General features: G+C 56.4%; 2 protein-coding genes across 5 annotated transcripts in view; both read right to left on the bottom strand.

Moving 5' to 3' along the window:
- Positions 1 to 25,114, bottom strand: part of LOC100986561 (uncharacterized) — a 30,502-nt gene extending 5,388 nt beyond the window's left edge. The window contains 1 exon segment of the mRNA XM_055102084.2: positions 1 to 25,114. Within this exon segment, the coding sequence (XP_054958059.2) occupies positions 1 to 48 (48 nt within the window). The 5' untranslated portion in view covers positions 49 to 25,114.
- Positions 1 to 25,122, bottom strand: part of SEPTIN9 (septin 9) — a 220,269-nt gene that overhangs the window by 55,883 nt on the left and 139,264 nt on the right. The window lies entirely within an intron of this gene.

The raw sequence follows: 25,122 nt of genomic DNA, 5'->3' as shown, positions 1-25,122 counted from the left end.
TGTGAGGCAGCGCAGCTGCTGGGCTGTTTCAGCACATTTGGGTGACATGTTCCTCTTCTGGTTTCTTCTCACTTGGCCTGGGAGAATGTTCAGGATGCCCCAATCTCAAAAACAAGCAAACCCTCTTCCTTTGACCTATCTACCTCCTCAAACTGTGAACTTTCTCCCTGTCTGAACAGCCCAACCTCTCAAAGTGGGTCTACACCACGGCTTCTAGCTTCCCACCGCCCACTTACTTCTTAGCCCGAGCCATCTGGTGTCCGCCCGTCTCACTATTAACCGAGCTCTTGAAAAAATCCTCATGGCCAGTATCCAGCCCCACCCCATCTGACCTCGAGGGCAGTGCCTGACACGCACCAGCCGGTTCTTCTCCCCTCCTTCTCCCCTCCGTATTCCCTAGTGCTGGGGTCTGGATAGCTCCCAGGGGTCCCCTCGCCCCCTGACTTAGTCTCCTGGGGTGACCACACCTCTGTTCCAGCTTCCCAGCTCAGCTGCCTCTCCACATCTTGCCTCAGGTCTTGGAACACTGCCTGTTTTCAGAGACTCAAGCTCCCACTCTCCACACCCCCCTCCCCGACCCCCAGCCCTCTCACCAAAGTCCTACTGGCTGTTTCTTCCTGGTGTCTCAAATCAGTCCCTTCCTGCCCAGACCCCACAAGGTTAGTTTCCACCCTATGACTGCTCCCCTGGACCACTGGGATCATCCCTCACCAACACCCACCTCCCATCTCGCTCCCTCCTGCCCATGCAGGGCTCTGCTGGAGGACCCCTCCCGCTTTATCACTCCTTTTCCCAAACAGCTTCCCAGGCTCCTCTGTTAAAGTTGAAATTCTTCCCTTGCATTCGAGGACCCCTGCAATCTGGCCAACTCATTTTCAAGCCTGAATTCCCACTCCTGTCTAAGGAGCCTACGCTCTTCAGCCAGGTCCTACTGTCTCGCAAACCCCACCTAAAATCCCCCCTGGTAAATGTCACCACCTCCAGGAAGCCCTCCTGACATCCTCCATCATATGTGACCCCCACCCCCAGAGTCAGACCCTGACTTGGAGACCTTGACTCTTATTCACCTTTGCCTCTTTTGAGTCTCCTAGGCTGCAGGCCTCAGTCTATGTTTGTGGGTCTCTGTAGCAGGAGGGCCCATTTCCTCCTTTCTAAGAAGTGCTCGCCCTACCTCCTGTCAAGTTGCAACTTTCCACAAGCAGGTACCTTCAACATGCCTTTTTACTTTTTTTCTTTTTTTTCTTTTTTTTTTGAGATGGAGTCTGGCTCTGTTGCCCAGCCTGGAGTGTAGTGGCGCGATCTCAGCTCACTGCAACCTCCACCTCCCGGGTTTTAAGTGATTCTTCTGCCACAGCCTCCCCCGTAGCTGGGATTACAAGCATGCGCCGCCACGCCAAGCTAATTTTTTTTTGTATTTTTAGCAGAGACAGGGTTTCACCATGTTGGCCAGGCTGGTCTCAAACTCCTGGCTTGAAGTGATCTGCCGACCTCAGCCTCTCAAAGTGCTGGGATTATAGGCGTGAGTCACCGCACCCAGCCCAACATGCCTTTTTATATCCTTCTTGAAAAGCTATCATTATACCAACAGTGTGTTTTATAAATTGATGATAACTTCAAATGTGACTTATTATTAAAAGTGTGACCTTACTTTTAAATAATATTGCTGGTTGTGGTCTGCAGCCAGCTCTATTATTCCCGTGTGATGACCACTTTGTAGATCAGCAATGGCCCCAGGCCCACATCCAATCCAACCACCCTGCCCCTCCAACCTCATTTCCCCTTGAGCCAACATCAAGTGTGTCCCAGAGCTGCAAACTCATGGCTGATACAAAACCAGGATCCTCAACACTCAATACAAAGCAATCGGGCCCTGCACTGGTTTCAACAGCAACCATAAACCACGTCTGCCTCCTGCACTAGGCACATTGCGCCCAGTCCATAATATGTGCTTTTGCCCCTTCCATTTCCCCTATTAAGATGGTATACAGGCCCAAATCTGCTCCCTGGGAGCAACTGACTCTTCCCTGGAAGATGTGAGTAGTTTCCACACCACACCTAAGAAGACATTGTCACAAGACTTCACATCTCCCATCTCAGCTCCTAAGGGCCTATTTATCTTTCCAAAAACTCATTTGTTTTGCCATAATATGTGCTTTTTTTTTTTAATTTTTATTTTTTAAGACACAGTCTCACTCTGTTGCCCAGACTGGAATGCAATGGTATGATCTCAGCTCACTGCAACCTCCGCCTCGTGGGTTCAAGCAATTCTCCTGCCTCAGCTTCCCAAGTAGCTGGGATTACAGGTGTGCACCACCATGCCCGGCTAATTTTTGTATTTTTAGTAGAGACGGGGTTTCACCATGTTGGCCAGGCTGGTCTTGAATTCCCGACCTCAGGTGATCCACCTGCCTCGGCCTCCCAAAGTGCCGGGATTACAGGCGTGAGCCATCGCACCCGGCCCATAATATATGCTTTCACCCCTTCCTTTTTCCCTATTAAGATAGTATACGGGCCCTAAGTTCTTTTTTTTTTTTTTTTTAAGACTAGTTGGCTGGGTGCAGTGGCTCATGCCTGTAATCCCACCACTTTGGGAGGCCGAGGTAGGCAGATCACGAGGTCAGGAGTTTGAGACCAGCCTGGCCAACATAGTGAAACCCTGTCTCTACTAAAAATACAAAAAATTAGCCAGGCGTGGTGGTGGGTGCCTGTAATCCTAGCTACTCGGGAGGCTGAGGCAGGGGAATCGCTTGAACCCGGGAGGCGGAGGTTAGAGTGAGCCGAGATCCTGCCATTGCACTCCAGCCCAGGCAACAGTGCAAGACTCTGACTCAAAAAAAACAAAACAAGTGGGAAGAGGGGAGACAGTGGAACAAGGAGTCTAATCTGTAACTGACTGTGAACAATCAACTGAGATAACTCACTACCTTCGGACCAGCCACGGGCCCCACCTTCTACCTGCTCTTTTGAGTCACATTTTTCAGTGAAATCCCATACGTATGTGATTAAATCTGTCTTTTCTCTCATTAATTTATCTTCAGTGAGTTTAATTCACAGACCCCCAAACACTGAACCTAAGAGGGTAGAGGAAATGTATTTCTTCCCCGCTACAAAAATACTCCACCTCTTCACTGCAGTGTCGCCTGTCCCACCCACAGCCGGCAATTTGGACCCCGTTTCTCAAAGTCTATGAAAGCAGGACAGACTGCCTGCAGGATGTTCCCGTCACAAAAGGAGGGTCAGGTCTAGTAGGAGGGAAGAAACAGAAGTGGCAAACGTTCACCTCTTGCGCTAGACAGAGGCACCAGGTGTTCACTGCCCTGGGGAGTAAACATTTTTAAAAACGGAAAGAAAAATCTTCAGCTTCACTGGGGCATAAAAAGTCATGACCTCTTCCGTGGCTAAATGGCTGGGTGGCTCGGGAGACAAGCGGTAGCCACCCTGAAGCTCAGTTTACTTGCCTGTAAATGGAGGGCAATGAAACCACCTGCTGTATGGGTGCTTGACAGGCTGTTGCTCAAACTTCCTGCCCTCCCTTATGGGGTTTTGGGGAAGATCATATGAGCTAGCAACATAAAAGCACTTTGAAAACCACACGAAGTGTCTAAGCATGGGGGCGCTGGCTGACTCCAGGCCTGTTTTCACAAGCTGGCAGAAAATCCCCCAGAGAGGGCCTTGTTTTTCCCTCCGGGGCAGGGGCCGCAGTGTCAGACCTGATGGCACTGGTGGCTGCTCAGGCTATCTGGCGTGAGACTGTTGTCAGCCCCAGACCCACTCCAAGTCTGAGAGGGAAGCAGGCCGGGGTGGGGGTTCTGAAACCCTTCATATTTTTGGCAGAGACACCAGGGCAGGCAAAAGTGTCACTCATGGCAAACTAAGAAGCTTGTCTGAATTGGGCCCAAACCAGCCCAGCCCAGAATGGAGGCCAGCTCCATTCTCTCCTCCCAGAACCAGGAGCCCAGCACACCAGAGGCTGAGAAAATGCTGGAATAGCCCCTCCATCTGTTTGTTCAGAGACAGGGACCCTAAGCCACCTTCTCCCCCAGCTCACTCCACAAACCCTTTGTGCCAGACTCTCCCTATCCAGGAGCTACAGGCCCTATTTGGGAGCCATCCAGGGTCTCAAGGTCTCTACCACCCAGCTGTCCATCTCATCAGGCCAGGCCTGCAGGCATGGAGATCAGCAGGATGTGGTTCAAATCTGGCTGCACGCTGATCAGCTGAGTGACTCTGGGCCCATTTCTTAACCTCTGGGAGGCAATGCTCTCTCATCTGCAAAAAGGGGAAAGGGCTCAGCGAGGAGAGTGACAAGTAAAGGAGATGGCACCTGTGCAGACGGCACTGTGCGGGCACCCAGCGGATGATCACGCGTCACCTTCCTGCCTCTTCTCCCTGCTTCTGTGGGATCGTGGGCAGCAGGGAGCCAAGAGGAAGGGAGCAGCTGTCCGCTTGGGACGCAGGCCGCTCTGAATTGGAAGAGAAAAGGGAATAAGCAGCAGCTGCTCACTGACAAGCTTCATGTATCTGTGCCTTAAAACCCTAAAGGTGCATCTGAAAGATTTTCTGGGCAAATTCTCTATTATAGATATACGAAAGCCAGGTGCAGTGGCTCACGCCTGTAATCCCAACACTTTGAGAGGCGAAGGCAGGCGGATCACCTGAAGTCGGGAGTTCGAGACCAGCCTGGCCAACTTGGTGAAACCCCATCTCTACTAAAAATACAAAAATTCGCCGGGCGTGGTGGTGGACGCCTATAATCCCAGCTACTTAGGAGGCTGAGGCAGGAGAATCGCTTGAACCCGAGAGGTGGAGGTTGCAGTGAGCCAAGATTGTGCTACTGCACTCCAGCCTAGGTGACGGAGCGAGACTCCATCTCAAATAAAAATAAATTTTAAAAAAAGGTATATGAAAAAGGTAAAATGCCATGAGTGTTTTGTCGCAATGTGCCAGTTACAAATGGGAACTGGAGGACTTCCCAAGTCATCTCTTCCTTCATTCCTTCCCTCCCTGCATATGTACTAACAGTCCCCTGGGTGCTGGCAGCATCAGGGGACCTGGGGTGCCTCACAGGCCCTGCCTGCTCAGATCTTAGACCCAAGGAGGAGACATAAAAGTTAAAATAGGGTGGTAAGTGGAACAAATGGGGACCAGATGGGGCAATTTGGCAGCACTCGGCAAGGCCCTTCTTAATGAGTCCCCAAAGAGGCCCAGCTTCCAGGGGAAGGAGGCGCCCCAGGCAGCGGGGGCCTGCAGAGGCGAAGGCCCAGGGCGGGGCTCTCAGGGAAGCCGTTCAGGATGCCCGAAAGGAGGGGGGCAACTCACGAGCCTGGTGACAGGGCCAGTCATAAAGTGCCATGAAGCACCAACCAGGCTGCCCACCAGCCTCCAGGACAGAAAGATCACAGCAGTTAAGGTGTGGGGATCTGCTCGCCTGATCCCCACTCAGCTCAGAAAATGACTGTTTCAGGGCCACAGGCAAAAGCCCAAGTCCTGCAAGCTGCTGGCCACAGGGTGCAGCTGCGGCAAGGTGGGGACGCCCACCAGCCAAGGTCTCTAGGACCCCTGGGCTGCCGGAGATGCCTGCAGGACGCCACGGGGGCAGGCCAGACTAGGGGTACTTCCATCTCTTCTCTCAGGCCCCAGCCCTCAGGCCAGAGTCCTCTGGTCCCTGGGGCCCCCAGGGCTGCAGATAGACAGGGAGAGGCCTGTGCCATGGTGGGTCACCTGGTTCCTGCAGGAAGTGGCCAGAGGCTCCAGCACCTGGATACAGTAGCTACTCTTCCAACCCCTGCCAATGCTGCTGTTGCTCGGGGTCCACTCCCTCCAACCCTCCTCCCCAACCAGGGAGGAAAGCACTTTGGAGCAGGAACTGGGCTATCTAGCTTGATATTCCAGCATGACTCTGCATGACCCTGGGCCAGTCACTTAACTTCCCTGGGCCTCCATTTCTTCACTTGCAAATCAGGCAGACAACCCCCCAAAGTCTCCTTCAGCTACAGAATTCTAAGTGTTAAAACAAAAAAAATCCACAAAAAGGAAACATGTGTCCAGCCCACACCCTCGCCTTCATTTGTCAAAAGGGGAAATGGATTTGCTACGGGGTTTTCTTCTCCCAAACAGACATGGGAGACCTTTCCTATGATTGCAGAACTGGAGCAGTCCAGAGGAGCCCAGAATCTCCCAGAGCTTGAGATCCACAGGGGAATTTATCCTAATTCTTCCGGGATAGAAGCACTGCTGCCTAATGGCATTCAATTCCCATCACTGCTGTAGCAAATGACCACACACTTGTGATGTCAAACAACACAGATTAGTCCCACCCTCCACCTCACTAGGCTACAGGGAAGGTGTCCACAGGGCTGCGCACCCTCCCGAGGCTGCAGGGGAGACTGCGTTTTCCTGCATTTTCTGTTCACCTGCATTTCTTGGCTTGTGGCCTCCTTCCGCCTTCCAAGCCTCTCCCACTGCACCCCTCAGATGGTCTATTGCGCTTTTAAAAACTCTTGTGATGACAGCGGGCCCGTGTGGATCATCCAGGATCATCTCCCTATTTTAAGACCAGCTGATTAGTGACCTTAGCTGGCCCTGCCATGTCACCTAACGTAGTCCCAGGTGCTGGGGATTAGGATGTGCTCAACTCTGGGAGTCATTATCCTGCTAACCCCAAGACCTAGGTCCTGGAGGGAGATGAAGGGTAGGACTACAGGCCCAGGAGGCTGCCTGCGTGGGTTCAAATCCTGGCTCCACCACTAAGGAACTGGGGGAGCACATTATCTGTAAAATGGGGGTCGGCGGGGAACCAGCCTCTTGGCTGTCAGCGCAGAGTGAGGCAGTGTGTGCAGTACCTGGAGCAGCTCCGTTAGCATCTGTTCCCTCCTCGCCAAATCTATAAGAACTGACCTCGGCCCAACAGCTTCTCCAAACCTTCAGCTCCTTTCGGTCACAAGGCCAGGAGCACCCCCTGCAGGGCCATCCAAGCCCTCAGCCCCTCTGAAAGCCCCGGCCCACACGATGCTGGAAGCAGATGTGTCGTGGGCTGCTCACCCATGCATGGCCACCGGAGAGGCCCGGATGATGCCGCCTTCAATGGGTGCACAGTGCAGGGCAGGGCCAGGCACCAACAACCAGCCACAGTCACCAGCGCAAGCAAGGGGCCCCCACTGTCACCTCTGGCCTGGGGCCAGGGAGAAGCTTCTGGAGGCACCTGACTTTCTTACAGGGAGTGGGGCTACAGGAGAACGTACCCGAAAGGGGTTGGGGGGCAGCAGAAAGTCCTCCCCAGAAACTCCATCCTTGGCTCGTGACAGATGATTCTCCCAGGCCACTACTGAGGTTCACCTGGGCTTTTGCAGCATGGAGTTTGGCCACCCCAGAAGGATGACTGGGCAGGCCAGGGCCACTGGCGACAGTGACAGCAGGCCCCTCTGTGGTCTCCCCACCAGAAGCATCAGGAGGTCAGAGCAGTCGACAAGCCCTCACCTGGTCCCTGAGGGGCAGAAGGTCTTGAGCAGCCTCCTGACCTCTCGAGGTCCTCCCACCTCACTGAGAGACCCCCGAGAGTACTGAGAGCCATCCCCTGGCTTCTCCGTGAGAGAGCTGGTTACATAAAGGCAGCCACACATCCAGCAAGATGAATTTACAATCTCTGAGCTCAGGTCCATTCCGGCTTCCCCATAGGGAGCTCCTGGGGGCGTGGGGTGGGGGTGTAGAAGGGAGGGGTCGGTGCTCCATCCCTGGGAACCAGGCCATGAGTCCTGGACTCAGGCCAAACCACAGAGGCCTCACTTCTCTCCAGGCTTCTTGCTTTCCAACCACTTCTGCATAGGGCGTTCTTCTTTCCCTCGCAGGGCCCCACTGGGGTGGGGTGAGGAGGAGTCACAGAATCACAGCAGCTACCACTCAGGGGTGTCAAGGCAGGGATGCTGATGCCAACCGAATGGGCACGGGAAGGCAGAGCAGGAGGTCGGCACCCTGGGCTTGGCTAGGCTGTGTGACCCTAGGGAACTCACTTCACCTCTCTCGGCCTCTAGTTTCCTCCACTGTAAACCGAGGGAGTGAGGCCAGGTGATCTGCACAATCGCGTGAATCTGTGTCCTGCATCTTCCACTCACCACCCCAAACAATGCTTCTAAATCCCAGCTTCCCAATGCTTCGGCACCCTCCTGCCTAAGAAACACTTAGGGCTGTTCTTTATGCTGTGCCCCAAATAGAGGCACCCTGGCCCTCTCCTGGGTGTCCTTACCAGGGCCAGAATGGGCAGCTCACCCTGCAGGAACCCCCAAGGACTTTCAGTCACTCCCAGGATGGGGGCTAGCTGCCCGGAAGCGGCTTTTGCCCACCTCCGCTGCAGCCCCTACCACGAGGCTAGTGCAGCAAAACAGGAGGTGTAGGTGGCCGGGGCCAGGGGCCAGGTCATTCCCTCCAGCGGGGCAGGAGAGGGGCGAGGAAAGCTGGACACTGATCATTCCAGGCTGAGGTTCTGCGTGGAGGAGGGGGCCCATGGCAAAGGAAGTGGGAGGATGGGAAGGAGCTCTTGCTGGATACCCCCACCCCGCTGGCTCCAGCCCCACCCCAGTCCCATCTGCGGGGAGAAAGTGAGGCTCTTTGCTTTGCCAAATCCCAGTAATGAATCTCACATTCACTCCATCCTCTGCTTATTGGAAACCCTCTCTCCACCTTCTGGATCCGCTCTGAACAGCTGGGCTGCAGAAGTCAGTGGAATGAAACATGCAGGGTGGCTCAGAGGGGCCTGTGCCGAACAGCGCTGTGTCCCCGCCCACCCCTTCCTCTGAAGATAAGGCCTCTCTGTTCCTGCCCTTTCCCTGGGAAAGCTGGAGAGGGGGCTGAGGAAATGGGATCCACCATTAACTCTTTCGTGCACGTCGGCTTCCAGCAGGCATCCTCACACTCCCCAACCAGGCCCGCAGGGTGGAAAGGCAGCCGCCGAGCTCAACTCAACTCCCACCCAGCCGTGGAAGCCAGTGTGGACGGCAAAGTACCCATGCATAAACACGCACACGAGGCTGAGGCCAAGAGAACACGCGCTCAGTTCCTCCCTCGGTCCTCCAGCAACGTCTCCATGCTCTAGCCCTGCATCAAGCCCTAAACGGTGTACGGTTTTTCCAGGTGGAGGAATGGAAGCCCCTAAGAGGTCCGTGCTTTAGGGATTACACAGAGGCAGGGCTCAGGAGCAAAGGCCTCCAGATCCCGCAGTGCGGGGCTGGCAAGCTTGTGCTGCTGCATTCACACAGTCCTGGGATGAAGGCGACATGCTGACCTCCCTCAGGTGGCTGCAGGACAGCCAGGAGGAGGTGAGATGCCAGCCAAAGGCAGCCACAGACAACAGCACTACGGATTACCAGAAACGCCACCCTCATGCCAAAGCGTCCGCCTCCCCTAGCTGCTTCATTCTGTGTCAACATCCTTTGGGAGTGACATGTGTGAGACTGGGCTGTGCTGATGAGTGGCCACTGGCACCTCCAGACCACCCCAAGGAGGGGCCACTCTGCTGCCAATCAGGTGTAGGGCAGGCGGCACTGGGGCACGACGACCCGCCCAGCATGGTTGCTCTACTTCTCCCTGCCTGAGCACAGGCTGGCAGGTTCAGAGGAGAGGAGGAAACAGAGCCACCATGGGGGGCGTGTTTAGGGGTGAGCCACCTCAAGAAGCCACAGAATCAGGGCATGGGAGACACTGCTCAGCTCTGCCACTAACCTGCCGTGTGAAGCTGGCCAAGTCACTGCACTTCTCTGGGCCTCAGGTTTTGCAAGCAGAGGGCTGGCCGAAGAGGTAAATGACAGTGGTTAGGGATGGGGGCACTGAAGCCAGAGTTTCCGCATTCGGACCCTCCCTCTGCCATACTCAGAGGGAGGCTTGGGCAGGTTACTTAACATCTCTGGGCTGTGGGTTCCTCATCGGTGAAATGGGAATAACAACAGAATCAATTTCACAGTGTTGTTGGGAGGATTAAAGGGGATACTTACTCCAGGTAAAGAGCCCTTAAGACAGCTCGGGGTCCTCAGGAAGCCCTTGTTACCATCATCGGACATCACCACTCCTGCCACGGTTGCCAGGGCCCCGTCCAGCACCGGCAGCCTGATGTCGGCAGAGGGAGGGTGAGGTCTCTGCTCCCCTGCAGCGCCTCCTTTCCCCTCTTCCCTCCAGCTATGGCAACAACAGCTGAAGTTCACTCTTAGTTCCAGCGACTGGCTACCCTCCTGAATTAAGGACTGAAGGCCCCAGGCCTGCCACCCAAGGTCCAGGTGCAAGAGGGGTGAGCCACCGGTCCTTGTCTTCATCACACCCAGGCTTCCACACCCTCCTTCAAACAGGCCTTTGCTTCACATGCAAGAGAAAATGCCGACCCTCACGTCTGGGGCGGGGGTGCCCACAAATGCCTTGGACGTGAGCTTTGACGGGGGTCATGGTGCAGGTCCTGCCAGGGCACCTTCAACCACAGGGGACTACCTGCAGCCCACAGAGGGTCCCCTGCAGGCCAATGGGACTCTGCCACCCTGCCTGCCACCCTGCTTAGCCACCTGGTAAGGAAAACAGGCTGCAGACTCAGAGCCAGTACGGGCTCATGTGCTAGCGAGACGACACACCAAGGGAAGGATGTGCAGGACGAGGGAGCCATGGAGACCTCACCGCAGCCTCAGCCACCCACCAGCAGACCCTGTGCGGATGCCGGGCAGGCCACCCTACCAACTCTCAGGATGCTCCTGCAGGCCCTGCGGGTGGACAGGGTGAACGGAGGCACAAGGAGGGTAAGTCTGACAGGGGCTGGGGCTGGGCCTGGAGCCAGAACCCCAGCCAGTCCTGCCACCGTATCCTAGGGCACTTTCCACAGACAGCAGGCCAAAGCAAGGTTGCCCAGATTAAAGGGGAAGGGGCCCTGCCTCTCCCACCATGGGCCTCCTGGAGACCCCAACACAGATCCCCAGCCCACAAACACCAAACCCAGGGCCTTTGAGAAGTGAGAAATGTGAAAAACGTACAGAACAGCTGCAGCTTAGCGCTTCTAACACGCCAGACTCACACAGGCACACACAGCGTCCCTGCAGAGGCCAGAAAACTCTGTGCTGGGAAGTCCCCCGATCGGGGGAGGCCCCACAGCAAGCTCCCCTCTCTGCCCATCCACCAACGGGCGGAAGGTCCTAATTAGGACCATATGGTAAGGGCCAGCGGGAGGGGCAGAGAGGGAAAATGAACAGCCAACATCAAGTGCCTGGGGTGGGGGGGCAGGGGATACCCAGGAGGGGAGGGCAGGGGTGCACTCCCCATCTAACTCACAGGGAACGGGGGTTCGGGAGGTGCAGGAGAAGGTCCCGGCCTCCCCATCTCTCTTCCTCTGCAGATTCACTCACAGCCTGTCCACGGGCAGCTAGATCCAGCCACAGGTCAGACACCCACTCCAGCCCCACCCCTCTGGCCTACTGAAAGCAAGCCAGGACAGTGAGGGGGATGATGCTGCTATTTCCGGCATGGCCATGCTGGGCCTCGGGGTGGGTGGGAACGTGGCTGGGGCGCCATCCCTTTTGGCCGTCACAGGCACAAAAGCCTCTCCGTGTCCCAGTGCCACATGTGGGTCCCTTCCCTGCTGCCCCAACAGGAGGGACACCTGAGCAGACCCTGTTGGCCGGGGGGGGGGCTCCTCGCACCCAGCCCCACCCTGACGTAGCAAACCCCCTTTCTGCTCCTTGGGGCAGGAGCCACCAGGTCGGGTCTCAGGCAATGGCCAGTGAAGGGGCTGCATGGAGGGGCTCCTAGGCTCACAGGAAGGGAGGCTCTCCTTCCCTACAACGTGGCTGCAGCATCCTGTGACCGAGAGGGACACCACGGCTGGAGATGGTGGGATGGAGGATCCGCCACAGCATCCTCGATGCTCAGAACATTTCATTTTGCACAAAAAAGCTCCAAATTCTCTTGAGGGCTGAAGCCATTCAGACTTGGGGTTTCTGTCTCTCAGGCCAAAAGCATCCTGTCGGAGCAGCTGAGAGCACAGCGGGAGGGGAGGGGCAGGAGGGAACAGCCCCCCCCACGGCGACAGGGGATTCTCTGACTCCAAGAATCAGCGCCTGCAGAGGGCCTGCAGACACCACTACCCACCCCCAGCCCTGAACTGTCCCCTGCCAAGGGGCCAGAAATTCCTGGGAGGGGGACCACAGGGGGCCTCGCTCATGAGAACAGTGACTGTGGTCAGGCCACAGCTCACAAGTCAGCAACTCTGCTCAGCCGCCGCGGTGGTCCCCTCTTGATGGCTTCCAGAAAAAGCGTTCCACCTTCTGTCATCAGTGTCCTGAAATCCAAGAATATTCTCCAAACAGCAACTGCAGCAAAAGCTAATGCTGCGTGAGTGCCGCAGGCACCATTTCCAGGGCCTCACACACCCCCCACTCAGTCCCCACAAAAACCCCACTCCATCCCTCCTCCCGCTCTCTTCCTCTAACAGCTCAGAAAACGAGCACGGAAGGGTTAAGCTGGCCTGCGGAGGGGCTGGTGGAACAGCCTGAGGGTCCAGTCTCCAAGAACTTCACATTGCAAAGGGAACCCTTGGGTCAGGGAGCAGGGCACAGCCCCCATCTCTCTACCCCCGTTCTCAGCACCAGGCCTGGCACAGACGGGGCCTCGGCCATGAATAAATGAACAAGTGAATGAAAGCCTGCTGAGGGAAGAAGGTGACAGGGACAAGGGAGAAACAAAGCAGCCAATGCCGCCGTGATGACGATGCCAACGGCAGCACTGACACGTGGGCTCCTGTCATGCCAGGACCGTTCTAAGCACTTTGCTCTATGAACACCTTTGTTTCTCATCATGTCTCGAGTGGACATTTCTATTAGCCCATTTTACAGAGGGGAACATAGTTGAGCGTATTGGCCAAGGTCATGCTGCCAGGAAAGGTCAGAGTCCAGGTAGCATGTGGCTTCCCAGCCGGGCTCTGGTTCACACGGCCTCACAGGCAGCCCCATGAAACACGCAGAGAGAGCATGTGAGGGGCCCCCCTGCTGCCCCCCACCCCCAGCTGGGGTCCACCCTCTGCTGAAACCTCCCCAACCTGTTTCTAAGTCCCGCCAGCCACGAAACATTTTTTTGAACATCCAGTACCACCCTCCCATGGCTGTTTGGCCTCATCCTTTTACAGGGCAAGTCTTGGGCGAAAAGTAGAAAGGATGAAAATCCCTGAGAGAGGTGACAAGGTGGCACCTTTTTTTTTTTTTTTTTTTTTTGAGACAGCATTTCACTCCCGTTGCCTAGGCTGGAATGCAGTGGCACGATCTTGCCTCACTGCAACCTCCACCTCCCGGGCTCAAGCTATTCTCCTGCCTCACCCTCCCGAGGAGCTGGGAGCACAGGCATGTGCCACCACACCAGGCTAATTTTTGTGTTTTTTTGTAGAGATGGAGTTTCGCCATGTTGCCCAGGCTGGTCTCAAACTCCTGGGCTCAAGCAATCTGCCTGCCTCAGCTTTCTGGGATTATAGACGTGAACCACTGTGCCTGGCTGAGGTGGTTCTCATACAAAGCAGAGAAAACCACCTTTAGTTCAAAACAAATTAATAAGTATTGAGTGTCTATGTAGAAAAAGACCGGAAGGAAACGCGAACATGTTAACAGTGTTTGTCTGGAGGACGCAATTATTACTGATCATTTCCTTTACATTTTCTAATTTAATTATTTTGTCACAAGTAGGTGTGATTTTTAAAATCACAAAAGATAAACGTTGGTTTTTTGTTTGTGTTTTGTTTTTTGAGACAGGTTCTCATCCTGTCACCCAGGAGCTGGAGTACAGTGGTGTGGTCATAGCTCACTGTAGCCTCAAACTCCTAACTCAAGCAATCCTCCTACCTGAGCCTCCTGAGGAGCTGGGACTACAGGCAAGCGCCACTACCCCAGCACCTCTGTTGCCCAGACTGGTCTCCAACGCCTGGCATCAAGCGACTCTCCCACCGCAGCCTCCCAAAGCTGGGATTACAGGCGTGAGCCACCACACCCAGCAAAGATTGCTTTTCAATCAGGAAGACAGATGCTTCTTAGCACTTCTTGTTCTTCTTCTTCTTTTTTTTTTTTTTTTTTTTTTTTGATACGGAGTATTGCTCTGTTGCCCAGGCTGGAATGCAGTAGCACAGTCTTGGCTCACTGCAACCTCTGCCTCCTGGGTTCAAGAGATTCTCCTGCCTCAGCCTCCAGAGTAGCTGGGATTACAAGCGTGCACCACCACACCTGGCTAATTTTTTTATTTTCAGTAGAGGTGGGGTTTCGCCATGTTGACCAGCCTGGTCTTGAACTCCTGACCTTAAGGGATCCACCCGCCTTGGCCTCCCAAAGTGTTGGGATTACAGGCGTGAGCCACCACCCTCGGCCTGCTTCTTAGCACTTCTAACCTCTGCCCCTTGGCATCACCTGGCCAAGCAGATGAAAAGTTCCAGTGAGCTGTCAGCCGGCACCGGGCTGGGGTCTTCCCTGGGCAGCTCCAAGTGGCTAGGATCTGGCCCCTTTTCCAGAGCTGGGTCCAGAAACCAAGATCGGGAATGCGTGATGGCTGCTCTGCGGGCCCTTGCTATGAGGTCACTTCTCTGGTTCCAGTGATCGGCCGCTGGCTGTAGGGAACATGTGGGTTCAGCCAGGGTTTGTGTCAACATGGCTCTACTCTATCCACGGCCTAGTGGGTTCCTCCACCCCCCGCTGCATGACAACCCCAGGAAAAATGTTAGGAGGGAGGGAGCCGCTGGGGGTGTGACAGGAGAGACTTTCCAGGGACAGATTTGTAAAAACTGCTTCAAAGTCCTCTCCAAGGACTTTCAAGGCCTCCACTGCCCCCTACTGACAGGTCACGGCTCAGGCAGAGAAAGCTGGGGATGGAGCTGGCAGGGGGAGGGTGGCCAGCACCCCCAAGGCAAGGAGATGAGCTGGGAGAACAGGGGGCTGGGAGGGCAGCCCCAGGCCAGCTCCTGTCTCCAGAACCACTGTCTCCCTCCTCTGGCCACAAAATGAGGCTGGTCAGACACAGGCCTACTCCACAGGCTGGGAGGCTGGGCGTGAAAGCACTGTGCTTGTATGGGGTACCCCGTGGTGAATACCATCAGAGCCAACCCCCAGGGTCTGCTGTCCTACAGGGAAGCCAGTGTAAGGCGCCCATGGAACCCAGAAGCATCTAAAGGATTTGACAGCCATGAGCTGGGAGGATCCAGTTCTGTAGCAGGAGAAAGAGAGGCAGAGAGACAGGTTTCGCAACATCTGCCCCATCCGCTGTGTTGCCCTGAGCACACCCCACCCCTCTGTGGTCCCGAGTCTCAGCTCCGAGGTCTCTAAGACCCCCTGGGTCCCCGCAGCTCAGGATGCTCACTTGAAAACCAGGCCCAGCCAGCAGGGCCTCCCTCGTCAGCCCATTACTGGCCAGCTCCTGCCCAGCACCCTCCAGCTCATTATCCCCATCTGTGCAAACTCCACACCAGCACCCTAAGCCCTTCTTCCTCCAGGAAGGAGACTGTCCCCAGATGTGTCCCCTGTTCCCTTTCGATCAAAGCCCAGAAAACAGGAACCAGCCTCACGCCTCCTCTCCCCACCGAACTGTTGGCCTTTTTGGATGCCCTCTCTGATTCTCTGCCAACATCCCCACAACACAATCAGCCCTCAGTCCCTCCCCAAATGCAATCGGCGAGCACGCTGTAGCCCAGGCAGACAGTGATGTCCCCATTTCGCAACCTGCGGGAGCCAGCACACCTCTCAGCCAGGTGGGCTGCAGGAGCCAGTCGTGGCGAGGGCAGGAGGCCTGGGTGCTGACGGCATCGGCACCATCAAAATTACGGTCAGATCAAGGTCACGGTCAACGAGCTTTTCTCCACCTGCAATTTCCTCCTCACCAAGGTGGCCTCAGCCTCAGCCTCGGCCTCAGCCTTGGTCTTGGCCTCAGGAGCTGCAGACACACCCCCAAGTCCCTGCCCCAGGAGCTTGGCCTCACACACACCGGAGGACACGGAGCTGGGGCACAAATAGCCAAGAACAGGTACATCTGCAACCAGGAGCAGGGGGCGGAGGGCTGCTGAGATGCTCCCATTCTCACCGGCTGCCTCCTCTGAGGGCTTACCACTTATTATACACTGACTGTATACCCAGGGCTGTGACATGTCTGCTTCTTACATTATATCATTAAATCCCCAAATTTGTCCCCAATTTACATACGATGAGGCAAATTCAGAGTCAATAACCTGCTTATCAGCTTCTGAACCCAAGGGTGGCTCTAACCTCCCTCCTTCCAGCTCCTTTGGGCCCACATGAGTACTGAGGCACAAGGGAACCCCACCAGCTGGGAAGTGTGCCCTCCCTCTGCTGACCCCACAGCCCTCCCAGCCTGTGCCTGAAGCTGCCAACACCCTCCCATCCAGCACTGCTCTCTGTAGCCTGAGCTGTCGCTGTGTGACCCAGGGTTAGTGCCCTAACCTCTCTGGACTACATCTGCAAGATGAGGATGCCGCCGCACAGTCTACTTCAAATGGTCACTAAGTTGCCTGCACAGCTAACATCTGCCGAGTCTGTGACACGGACCAGCTTTGCTTCAATTTCGAATGTGGTACTCCCACCCAGTTTGGGGGTGGAACTGTTAGTTCCTCTTTTTCTGGATAAGTTGAAAGGCTCCAGAAGGCACCAAGGTCAGCTGATCTGCCAGTAGGTACAGTGTCCACCCGTCACTCACAGCCCTCCCTTGACCGCTTCGCCTGTCTCCCCAGTTGAGATTCTGTGTGTACTTGAACACTTTGCCAATGGTTGAACCTGCACCAGGGTCACTGTGTCAGCTGGGCCTGCCAGGCCACCATCTCCGAGCTCTGTCCAAGGCAGGGCCAGTGTTCATACCTTGCTTCCTTGCCAGTGTCCCACCCAAGGCCCTGGAAAGGCCCTGGAGTCAGAGATCCGGCTAAATCCTGGCAATGCCCCATACCTGCTGTGTGACTATGGGCCAGCGACTCAGCCTCTCTGTGCCTCCCGGGTTGCTGTGAGGGTTACAGGAGATGCACAGAGGGCCCTGAGCTTGGTGGCTGGCATGCTGGAAAGGCTAGTTACGTGGTGCAAGGATGGCACTGATGACAATAAATGAATCGAACGAAAACAAGGCAAACTGGGCCTGGGGAGGGGCGCTGGTTAAACAGACCCAAGCGGATCAGGACCTTGCACATGATGAGCAAGCGGGAACAGCTCCAAATAGCAAGTCGGGCAGGCCCAGGATGACTCAGCCCTGGGTGCTGTCCAGGGCCCCCTCTCGGCTCCCCTGCCGGCCTGGTCTCCTCCTGTTCCAGCCTGACTGCCCCTATGGGCTCCAACAAGTTCCTGACCAGGACTGAGGCAGAACAGACAGGGCTCAAGACCCTGCAGGCAGGCACAGAGTGTGAATGGCAAACAGGAGATGCTCCAGGCCCTCTGCCGTCCTTCCCTCCCCGAAGGCTGACAATGTCAACCTACAGAAGAAGCTGTTCTTCCCGGCCTCGGATCCCATCTCAATACAGTGCATGAGGGAGCTGTGCCCAACGGGTGTGACTACCCCTGCAGATGGAACCCATTCACTGTGCCCAGCCCATAGCCAGAGCCCGGAGGACGGGGGAAGTGAGGTGGGGCATCTCCTACAGTGAAGGGAAAACCCAGTCTAGCTATTTTTTCTTGTGTTGCTTCTGGAACTCACCCTGTCATGGCTCTACCCTAACTCAGCTTCCCAAAGCCTCAGAGAGCTTTGTCCTTTCCCCTGCATCCCATCTCGTCCACTTGTGCTGGGTTAGTCCCCCAGAAGCCCCGTCTCCTGTCACTCCCAGGGCACCAAGGCTGGTTGGTGGGTTTAGGGATTCCCATCTTCTGATCCAGCCCCAGTGGCTCACCCCACACTCACCGGCACTCACAGGTGTGTCTCCCACCTCCAGCCTCTGCACAGGCGGCCCCACATTCTGGGAGCTCAGCCTCCCCCAAGGACTCACTCCAGAGCACAAGGACCTCTGTCTCTGACTCCTTCTTAGCTCCAACCACGAGCAGTCCATGTCATAGCAATTCCTTAGCTGCGTGTAGCTGTCTGCTAAGTTATGATAATGGCCTTTGCCCTCTAATCTAATGTCTGCATACAGACAAATCGCCACATTCTAAGCAGACCAGATACCACTTCCTCCAGGAAGTCTTCCCTGACTGCTCCAGTTGGACAGAGGCTTCCCTCCTTTGTGCTCCCCTAATGCTTAACAGGCATTCACTGAGCACCCGTGACATGCAAGGCACCCACAACACAAGTCAGTGTCCCCTGCCCTCCCAGAGGGCATATGAACAAATAAACGGCAAGACTCCAATACTCATCCATGCCCCACAGAAAGCCACCCACAGGCATGGGAGGGCTGCTTTAGCTGCGGGTGACAGGGAGGCCTCTCCAAGATGGCAGCGCTTCAGCAAGACCTGAATGAGGCGGCCAGGAGGTCTGGGGAGGGACTTTCCAGGAGGGAACAAGTGAATATTCTTCCGTGAGGATGAGCCCTCATGTTCCAGGAGCAGCCAGGCCAGGGGACCGGTGCAGTGAACAGGGGCTGAGAGGAGTGGCCAGGTGACGTAGGATCTCACAGGCTGCCCCACGATGAGTCAGCGCCCCAAGCACAGCAGACACCCAGGGAAGGTTTAGGCTGGGGAGTGAGCTGAACAGATTCTCCATCCAGGAGCTCACCGGGGCTCCTGGGCTCACACTGTTGCACCACTGCATGCCTCCGGGGGCTCGGGGGGGCACCCTTTACACCATCATCACAGGCAGCACTCCTGGGGGAGGTGTGCTGTGCAGGGGACTCGCTGGCCACCCTGTGGGGCAAACCACGGGGGACTGTGTAGGACAGGCAGTCAGTTCAGGAGGGACAACTACCCAAGCAGGGGTCAGAGGGCACTCGGATTCGGGAGGAATGCTCAACTTCTCAGGCCCAGGCAACCAGAGGTGGGGGGCGGGGTGCTGCTTCCTGAGATGGGAGGCCTGGGGGCCTGGCTGCATTCCCTGGTGTGGAGGTGCTGGGAGGTGTGGAGGCCTCCTCCTGAGGCTGGGACCCTCTGGCCATCCTGACCCACTGTTCCGATCCTATCCTCCTGTCTGAGGGCATGGCCTGAACTCACAGCCGCACACACTCCCCTCTGCACAGGGCCCTGCGGGGCCAGCACAGCAGCCTCTCCTCTACAGATCAGGATGCTCAGCTCCAGGAGGGCTGGGACTGTCCAAGACCGCACAGCCAGGGTCAGACACAGCTGGGCCAACCTTGTGACTTCTGGCTCCACGCACAGATTCTAAGCACACAGGTAAAACTCTGCTGGCTGGGAGGGTTGGGGGGTAGATGAGCGGGGGGCAGCTTCCTCTTAGCCTCCCAACATGCCAGGTCCCTGGGTGGGAGGGGGCACAAAGACCCTACCTTTCCCAAGAGACAGAGAAAGAGGCAGTGTAGGGTCCCTCTCTGGCTGAGGCTCCAGGTCCTGAGTGGTGAATGCAGCCCCACTTGGAGGCTGGAAGTCAGGCGGCCTTGGGGGTGTGCGAGGCCCACCAGCTCAGCTGCAGCTCCTTCCATGTAAGGGAACCCCCCCAGGCAGCGTCCCCATGACCAGAGAGGGGGCCAGGAAGAGGTGAGGGCTGTAGCCAGAGTGACATTCGGGTGGGCTTCACCCTGGGGACACGGTCACATCCCCCTCCCGGACCTCTGAAGCCCTCAGGTGCGGGTCAAGGGCTCTCAGCTGCAGGCAGGAGAGGGCCCCACAGCCACAGATCTGGGGAGTCCAGCTTGCAAAGCCCAGAGGCTTCCGGAGGCCGCTGGCCCGGCTTCCTGTGCAGCTGGGTTTTCCTGGGAGGCCCTCCTCCGGCACTCTCAGTCCCCAGCCCGCACGACCTCCCACAGCTGGGCCCATCTTCCCAGGCCCGGGTCACATGGTGCAGGTCAGTGGGGCTCTGGGGGAGGGCAGGGCGCCAGGAACAGCCCCGGGGGTGGGGGGACTGGAGCAGAGCTCACTTTGGCCGCCTGCCCACTTTGCATGAAGGACGCTAGACTTCCACATGTGGTCACTCGACTTCGCCCAACTATGCGTAAGTCCTGGTTACCCTCACCCTACTGACGGGAATTAAACTGGCCAAGGAGAAGCTCAGAATCTGAGCAGAGCAGGGGTCCGAGCCTCCCAGGAGTTCCAGGTACCCCCCAGCCCCTCCTTCTGAGTACTGAGTCCACACACTCAGTGCCCGGATGCCCATTCACTTGGGGGTCCGGCAACCGCTAGTCAGCATGGCTTACAAAGAAGCTTCTGTGCAACAGGTCTCATTTGATCCTCCCAAAAACCCTCCGAGGCAGGACAATGTTATTCAACCCATTTTACAGACAAAGCAACTGAGTCATAAAATGGCTTGCCAAAAGATACAGAGGCAGAAAGATCAACAGCAAAGAGCTTCTCTGTGATCCTGACCAGCAAGGCCCCCAGAAAAAAGCAAGGGACCCCGAGGCCCTCACAGGAACAGAGTCCTGGAGGAGAACAAGAGCTTAGCCTCATGCTACCCTCAAGGGGTACCTTGAAGGTCAAGGTATTGGGCCCAAGCAAGCTAGACTGTGTTCCCTGTACCCCTCCCACCTCCTGAAGCCCCTTCCCTCCCACCCAGGTGGGCCGTGGAGGTGTCCACAACGCATAATGGAACAGCTGGTAGGTCATTGGGCACCCCACTGAGCCAAGGGGCTCGATCAGAGGCTCAAACAGTGGCACAGAAACCATGAGCCTCGCTGCAAACCAGCTCAGGCTTTGGAGTCAAGCAGCCCTGTGTTCAAAGCCAGGGTCAGCTGCTTCTAGCTGTGTGGCCTGGGGCCAGTTCCTCAACCTCTCTGTGCCTCGGTGACTTCTTCTCTGCAGTAGTAACAGGAACCGTTTTCTACAGCGATAGTGCGGATACATCCCATGAAGCACATAAAGCTTCGAGCCCAGCGCCTGGAGTACGTCAGGACGCAGTAAGTGGTCACTTATGATTCATGAAATATTAATAAGGTGAGGGGTGGAATGACAGCCTCCTTGCGTTGTCCCTAAAATGGAAACAAATCTGCTCAGCGCTCAAAGCAGCAGAAAGTGAGCCAAGGACAGGCTCCCAGCGACCATGCCCTGGCAGAGTGTTCCCTGCTGGCCCCAGGTAGGGCTCAGGGCGGGCGGCCACCCTCCAGATGAGCTCATCGCTGGCACCTGCTTCCAGAGCACATGCCTGGACTTTCCAGATCTTTCCTCCCCTCTCTCTGACCTTCCCCTACTCTGCAACCCCCACCTCCTGCCACTTTCTTACTCACTCTCTCCTTTCATTCCTGTTCAAAAACAAATAATGGAGGCCAAATGTGTCAGCTGGCTCCCTGGAAAGGCTTCCCTGCAGCAGGAACGCGAGGGGGGCGGTGGAGGATTACTCAGCGCAAGCCACGTGATCTCCGCGTGGAGCTGGGGAAGGGGAGGCGCCGAGATCGAGGGTGCTAGGATCGAGGCACTGAGATGGGGTCACTGGACAATGGCCAGGGCCAGCTCCCGTTCCCACCCCAACAGGGGCCCCCACATTCAGGGGCCACATCTCTAAAGTCTCTCGGGCAAGAGAGACAAATCCCATCACAGGGTCAGAAACGCTGCCTCCAGGCCGCCATCTGGGTGGGGGTGGGAGATCCCTTGCTGATTCCTAAACATTCACTCTGTGGACAAAACTATCAAGAGGAACTCAATGTTTCCACAACAGCTTGGTCAAGATATAGGTATCAGGCCGGGCGCAGTGGCTCACGCCTGTAGTCCCAACACTTTGGGAGGCTGAGGTGGGCGGATCGTTTGAGGCCAGGAGTTCGAGACCAGCCTGGCCAACATGGTGAAACTCCATCTCTACTAAAAATACAAAAATTAGCCAGGTGTGGTGGTGTGAGCCTGTAGTCCCAGCTACTCGGGAGGCTGAGACAGGAGAATTCCTTGAACCCTGGAGGTGGAGGTTGCCATGAGTGGATATCGCACCATTGTACTTCAGCCTGGATGACAGAGCGAGCAAGACAGCCTCAAAAGAAAAAAAAGATGCAGGTATTGTCTCAGGGTTCACAAGTCTAACCTGATCCCTGATGTTGGCATTTAATCCTGATGCAGATCCCAGCAGGAAAAGGGAGATGAGCCAGAAGGCTGTGGAGACAAGGGGTTTACAGCAGTGCTTATTAGACTTGCTCTGGCAGGCACAAGTGTCCCCTGGAGGCTGCTAGACAAGCAGAGGGCCCACCCCAGAGACTCTGGTTCTGGAGGGCTGGGTTAGGGCCCAGGAAGCTGCATTTCAGCAGGGAATTCAGAGCTATCCTGAGTCCTACTTTGGAAGCAAGAGCCAGGGGGCAGAACAGAACCGGAACCAAAAGCTTCTGTGGGCCCAGTTTCATGGGGATGGGCCTGGTTTCATGCGGATGGACCCCTGCACCATCCGAGGTGACCATTAGCCCGGCTCCCTGGGACCAGCCCTGAGTGCTCCCTGGGGAAAGCGGGACCTGCAGAGGACGGTTTTCTAGGATCCGCCTGACCACCCACCCCCAGCCTGCTCTTACCCCAGCTTCCCTGACCTCCATCCTCCACCTAGAACTCTGGAGACCTGGCCCTGGAGGCCCAGAGACCAGAAATGAGGGGAGACAAGGGGAGAAGCTCCCCTCCCCATTCGCTGGCCATGCCAATGGGCTGACCTCCTAGGAAGCCACACCAGCCATTGCTACTGTCCTGGCCGCCCCGCCTGGCCCCGAGGCTGGGTGATGGCAAGCATTCCGTTCTGCCTGCTTCTTCACCTGAGTCTCCTGCTGATGTCATGAGAGGCCTGATCACGTGCCCAGGAGGTACAGGACAGAGCCCAGAGCTGTTCAAGAACACATAAGGCTGAGGCCCGGGTCCTGCACCTGGGAAGGGCCAGGAAGGGTTAAAGGAAAACCCCAGCTGAGCACAATGGCTCATGCCTGGAATCCCAGCACTTTGGCAGGCCAAGGCAGGAGGATCATTTAAGCCCAGGAGTTGGAGTTCAGCCTGGAAATATAGTAAGACCCCATTTCTACAAAAAAAATTAAAACTAAAAAATTAACCAGGCATGGTGGCACACACCTGTAGTTCCAGCTACTTGGTAGGCTAAGATGGGAGGACTGCTGAGCCCAGGAGGTCGAGATCACAGTGAGCGGGAGATTGGGCCATTGAACTCCAGCCTGGGCGACAGAGAGAGACCGTCTCAAAAAAAATCCCTACACTCCATGGAGCTTAGCAGAACCTTCCGCCAGGGTGTCTCGACTGTGAAATGAGCGTGGCAGCTGCCAATCCCGGAGGGTGAAGACCCATCCACTAGCAACCTGCACCCTGGCGCGGTGAGAGGAAGTGCCTGGGGAAAGACGTCGGCTGAGGCACAGAGCTCAGTCCAATCCACCGTGGAGGAGCCACTCCAGTTCCAAAGAGAAAGATCAATAAACCTCAGGTGAATGGCCCAAAAGCCATCCCTGTACACGCACAGGGTGCATTCTGGGACATGTGGATACCTTCTCCCAGGACAGGAAGCAAAACCAGCAGGCAGAGACGTGAGCCTCCCTGCTCTTGCCGGAGCCAACCTGGAGCCCTCATCTCGGTCCCCAGGGAAGCACAGACCCCCACCTCCACCGCAGCCAAAAGACTTCCTGTTGACTTTCCCAGCAGCATCCAGCCCAGTCTTGTGGGGAGAGGCGGCAGGGGGAGGAGACAGAGAAAGATGAGCTCCTGGCAGCTGTGACTGGGGGGGAGAGAAATGCGGTTCCAATCTGTTCCTGCTCACCCCACAGACGGGCGGTGTCTTATTTCAAAATCCAGGGCAGCTGAGGGACTGAAGGAAGAGGGGGACACCTTCTAACTGGGGTTTTCTTTCATTTCACCCCATGGCGCCTTACACAGGAAAGAGCTGGAAGGTCTCCGGCTCCTGGCATCCAGCCAAAGTCTCAGGCAGGGGCCCAGACACTGGGCTGTGTTATCACTCCAGGTAGCCCGGGAGTCAGCGAAGGTAGAGCTCCACCCCTACCCCCACCACTGCACAGTACCCCATCTCCAGGACAGCTCAGCAGCCAGGCTGCTCCAGGGTTCAAATCCAGACACTTAACTGTGGGCGCCTCAGGCAAGTGGCTGAAGCTCTCTGCGCCTTGATTTCCTAATCTGGAAAATGGGATGATGAAAGTAACTGTTGGGCAGGGCAAGGGGTAAGTGAAAGCCAGCGTTTGAGAGTGATGTGGTTAGGACTGTCGTTGTGACCACATACTGAGCCTTCTCCTCCCACCTGAGACAAGGGTTTCACTGACTGTTGCCAGAAAGATCTAGACCCAGAAGGACCAGGAAAGTCGTCTCATTCACAATCCCAGAGGGAAGGGGAGGTCTCCGTGCCAGCTGGCTGCTGCAGGGGAGAGGGTGGGAGACAGTTGGGGGACAGAGGAGCAGGGGCAGCAGGAGGAATGGCCGGCAGGGAAGTCCGCCTGAGATCTAAAGGACTGTCCACCAGGAGGACAGCACAGGCTCTCCCCACTGAGAAAGACTCCTCTGGACAGTTGGGCTGAGGATTCCCAGGTCCTCTGAGTGGGGCAGAATCAGCCATCACTGAAGCCACACAGGCTTGCAAGCACAAGTGGGGGACTGCCCAGGTATCTCTCTTTCATAGGGGCCAGGCACCAAGGCCAGGGTGGCCAGAGGACATGACGCAGCCCAGTAGGGGCCTCGCAGAACCACCAGCCAAGAAGACACATGCAGAAGCACGCAAGTGTTCCGAGGAGGCAAACTTCCTGCTGGACTGAACATGGGGAGCTGAGCTTCCAATCACTGAGCCGGGCTGTCCAGCCCGCTTCTCTCTTCCTGAACAGAAGGTCCCCAGACAGAGCAGCCAGGCAACGGCATGGCCAAGCGGGGGTCTGCATTCCAGTCCTGCCCTGCAGCCTGACCAGGCTGTCGCCCTCCCAGGAGACACGAGACTGGCCAGGGCTCCCCTAGGCTGCCACAGGAATAAGGCAGGGCTGTGACCTCTTCCATGGCCCAGGCACCTGGGGGAGGGACCATGAGCTCCAGTTCAGGGGACAGACGGGAAACGGATAGTCCACCCTCCCCCCAACCACGGAGCTGGCTTCTCCTCCACTGCATCCTCCCCAGCCAT

Source organism: Pan paniscus, chromosome 19, assembly GCF_029289425.2.
Source record: "Pan paniscus chromosome 19, NHGRI_mPanPan1-v2.0_pri, whole genome shotgun sequence".
NCBI lineage: Eukaryota > Metazoa > Chordata > Mammalia > Primates > Hominidae > Pan > Pan paniscus.
This window is presented reverse-complemented; position numbering and strand designations above follow the sequence as displayed.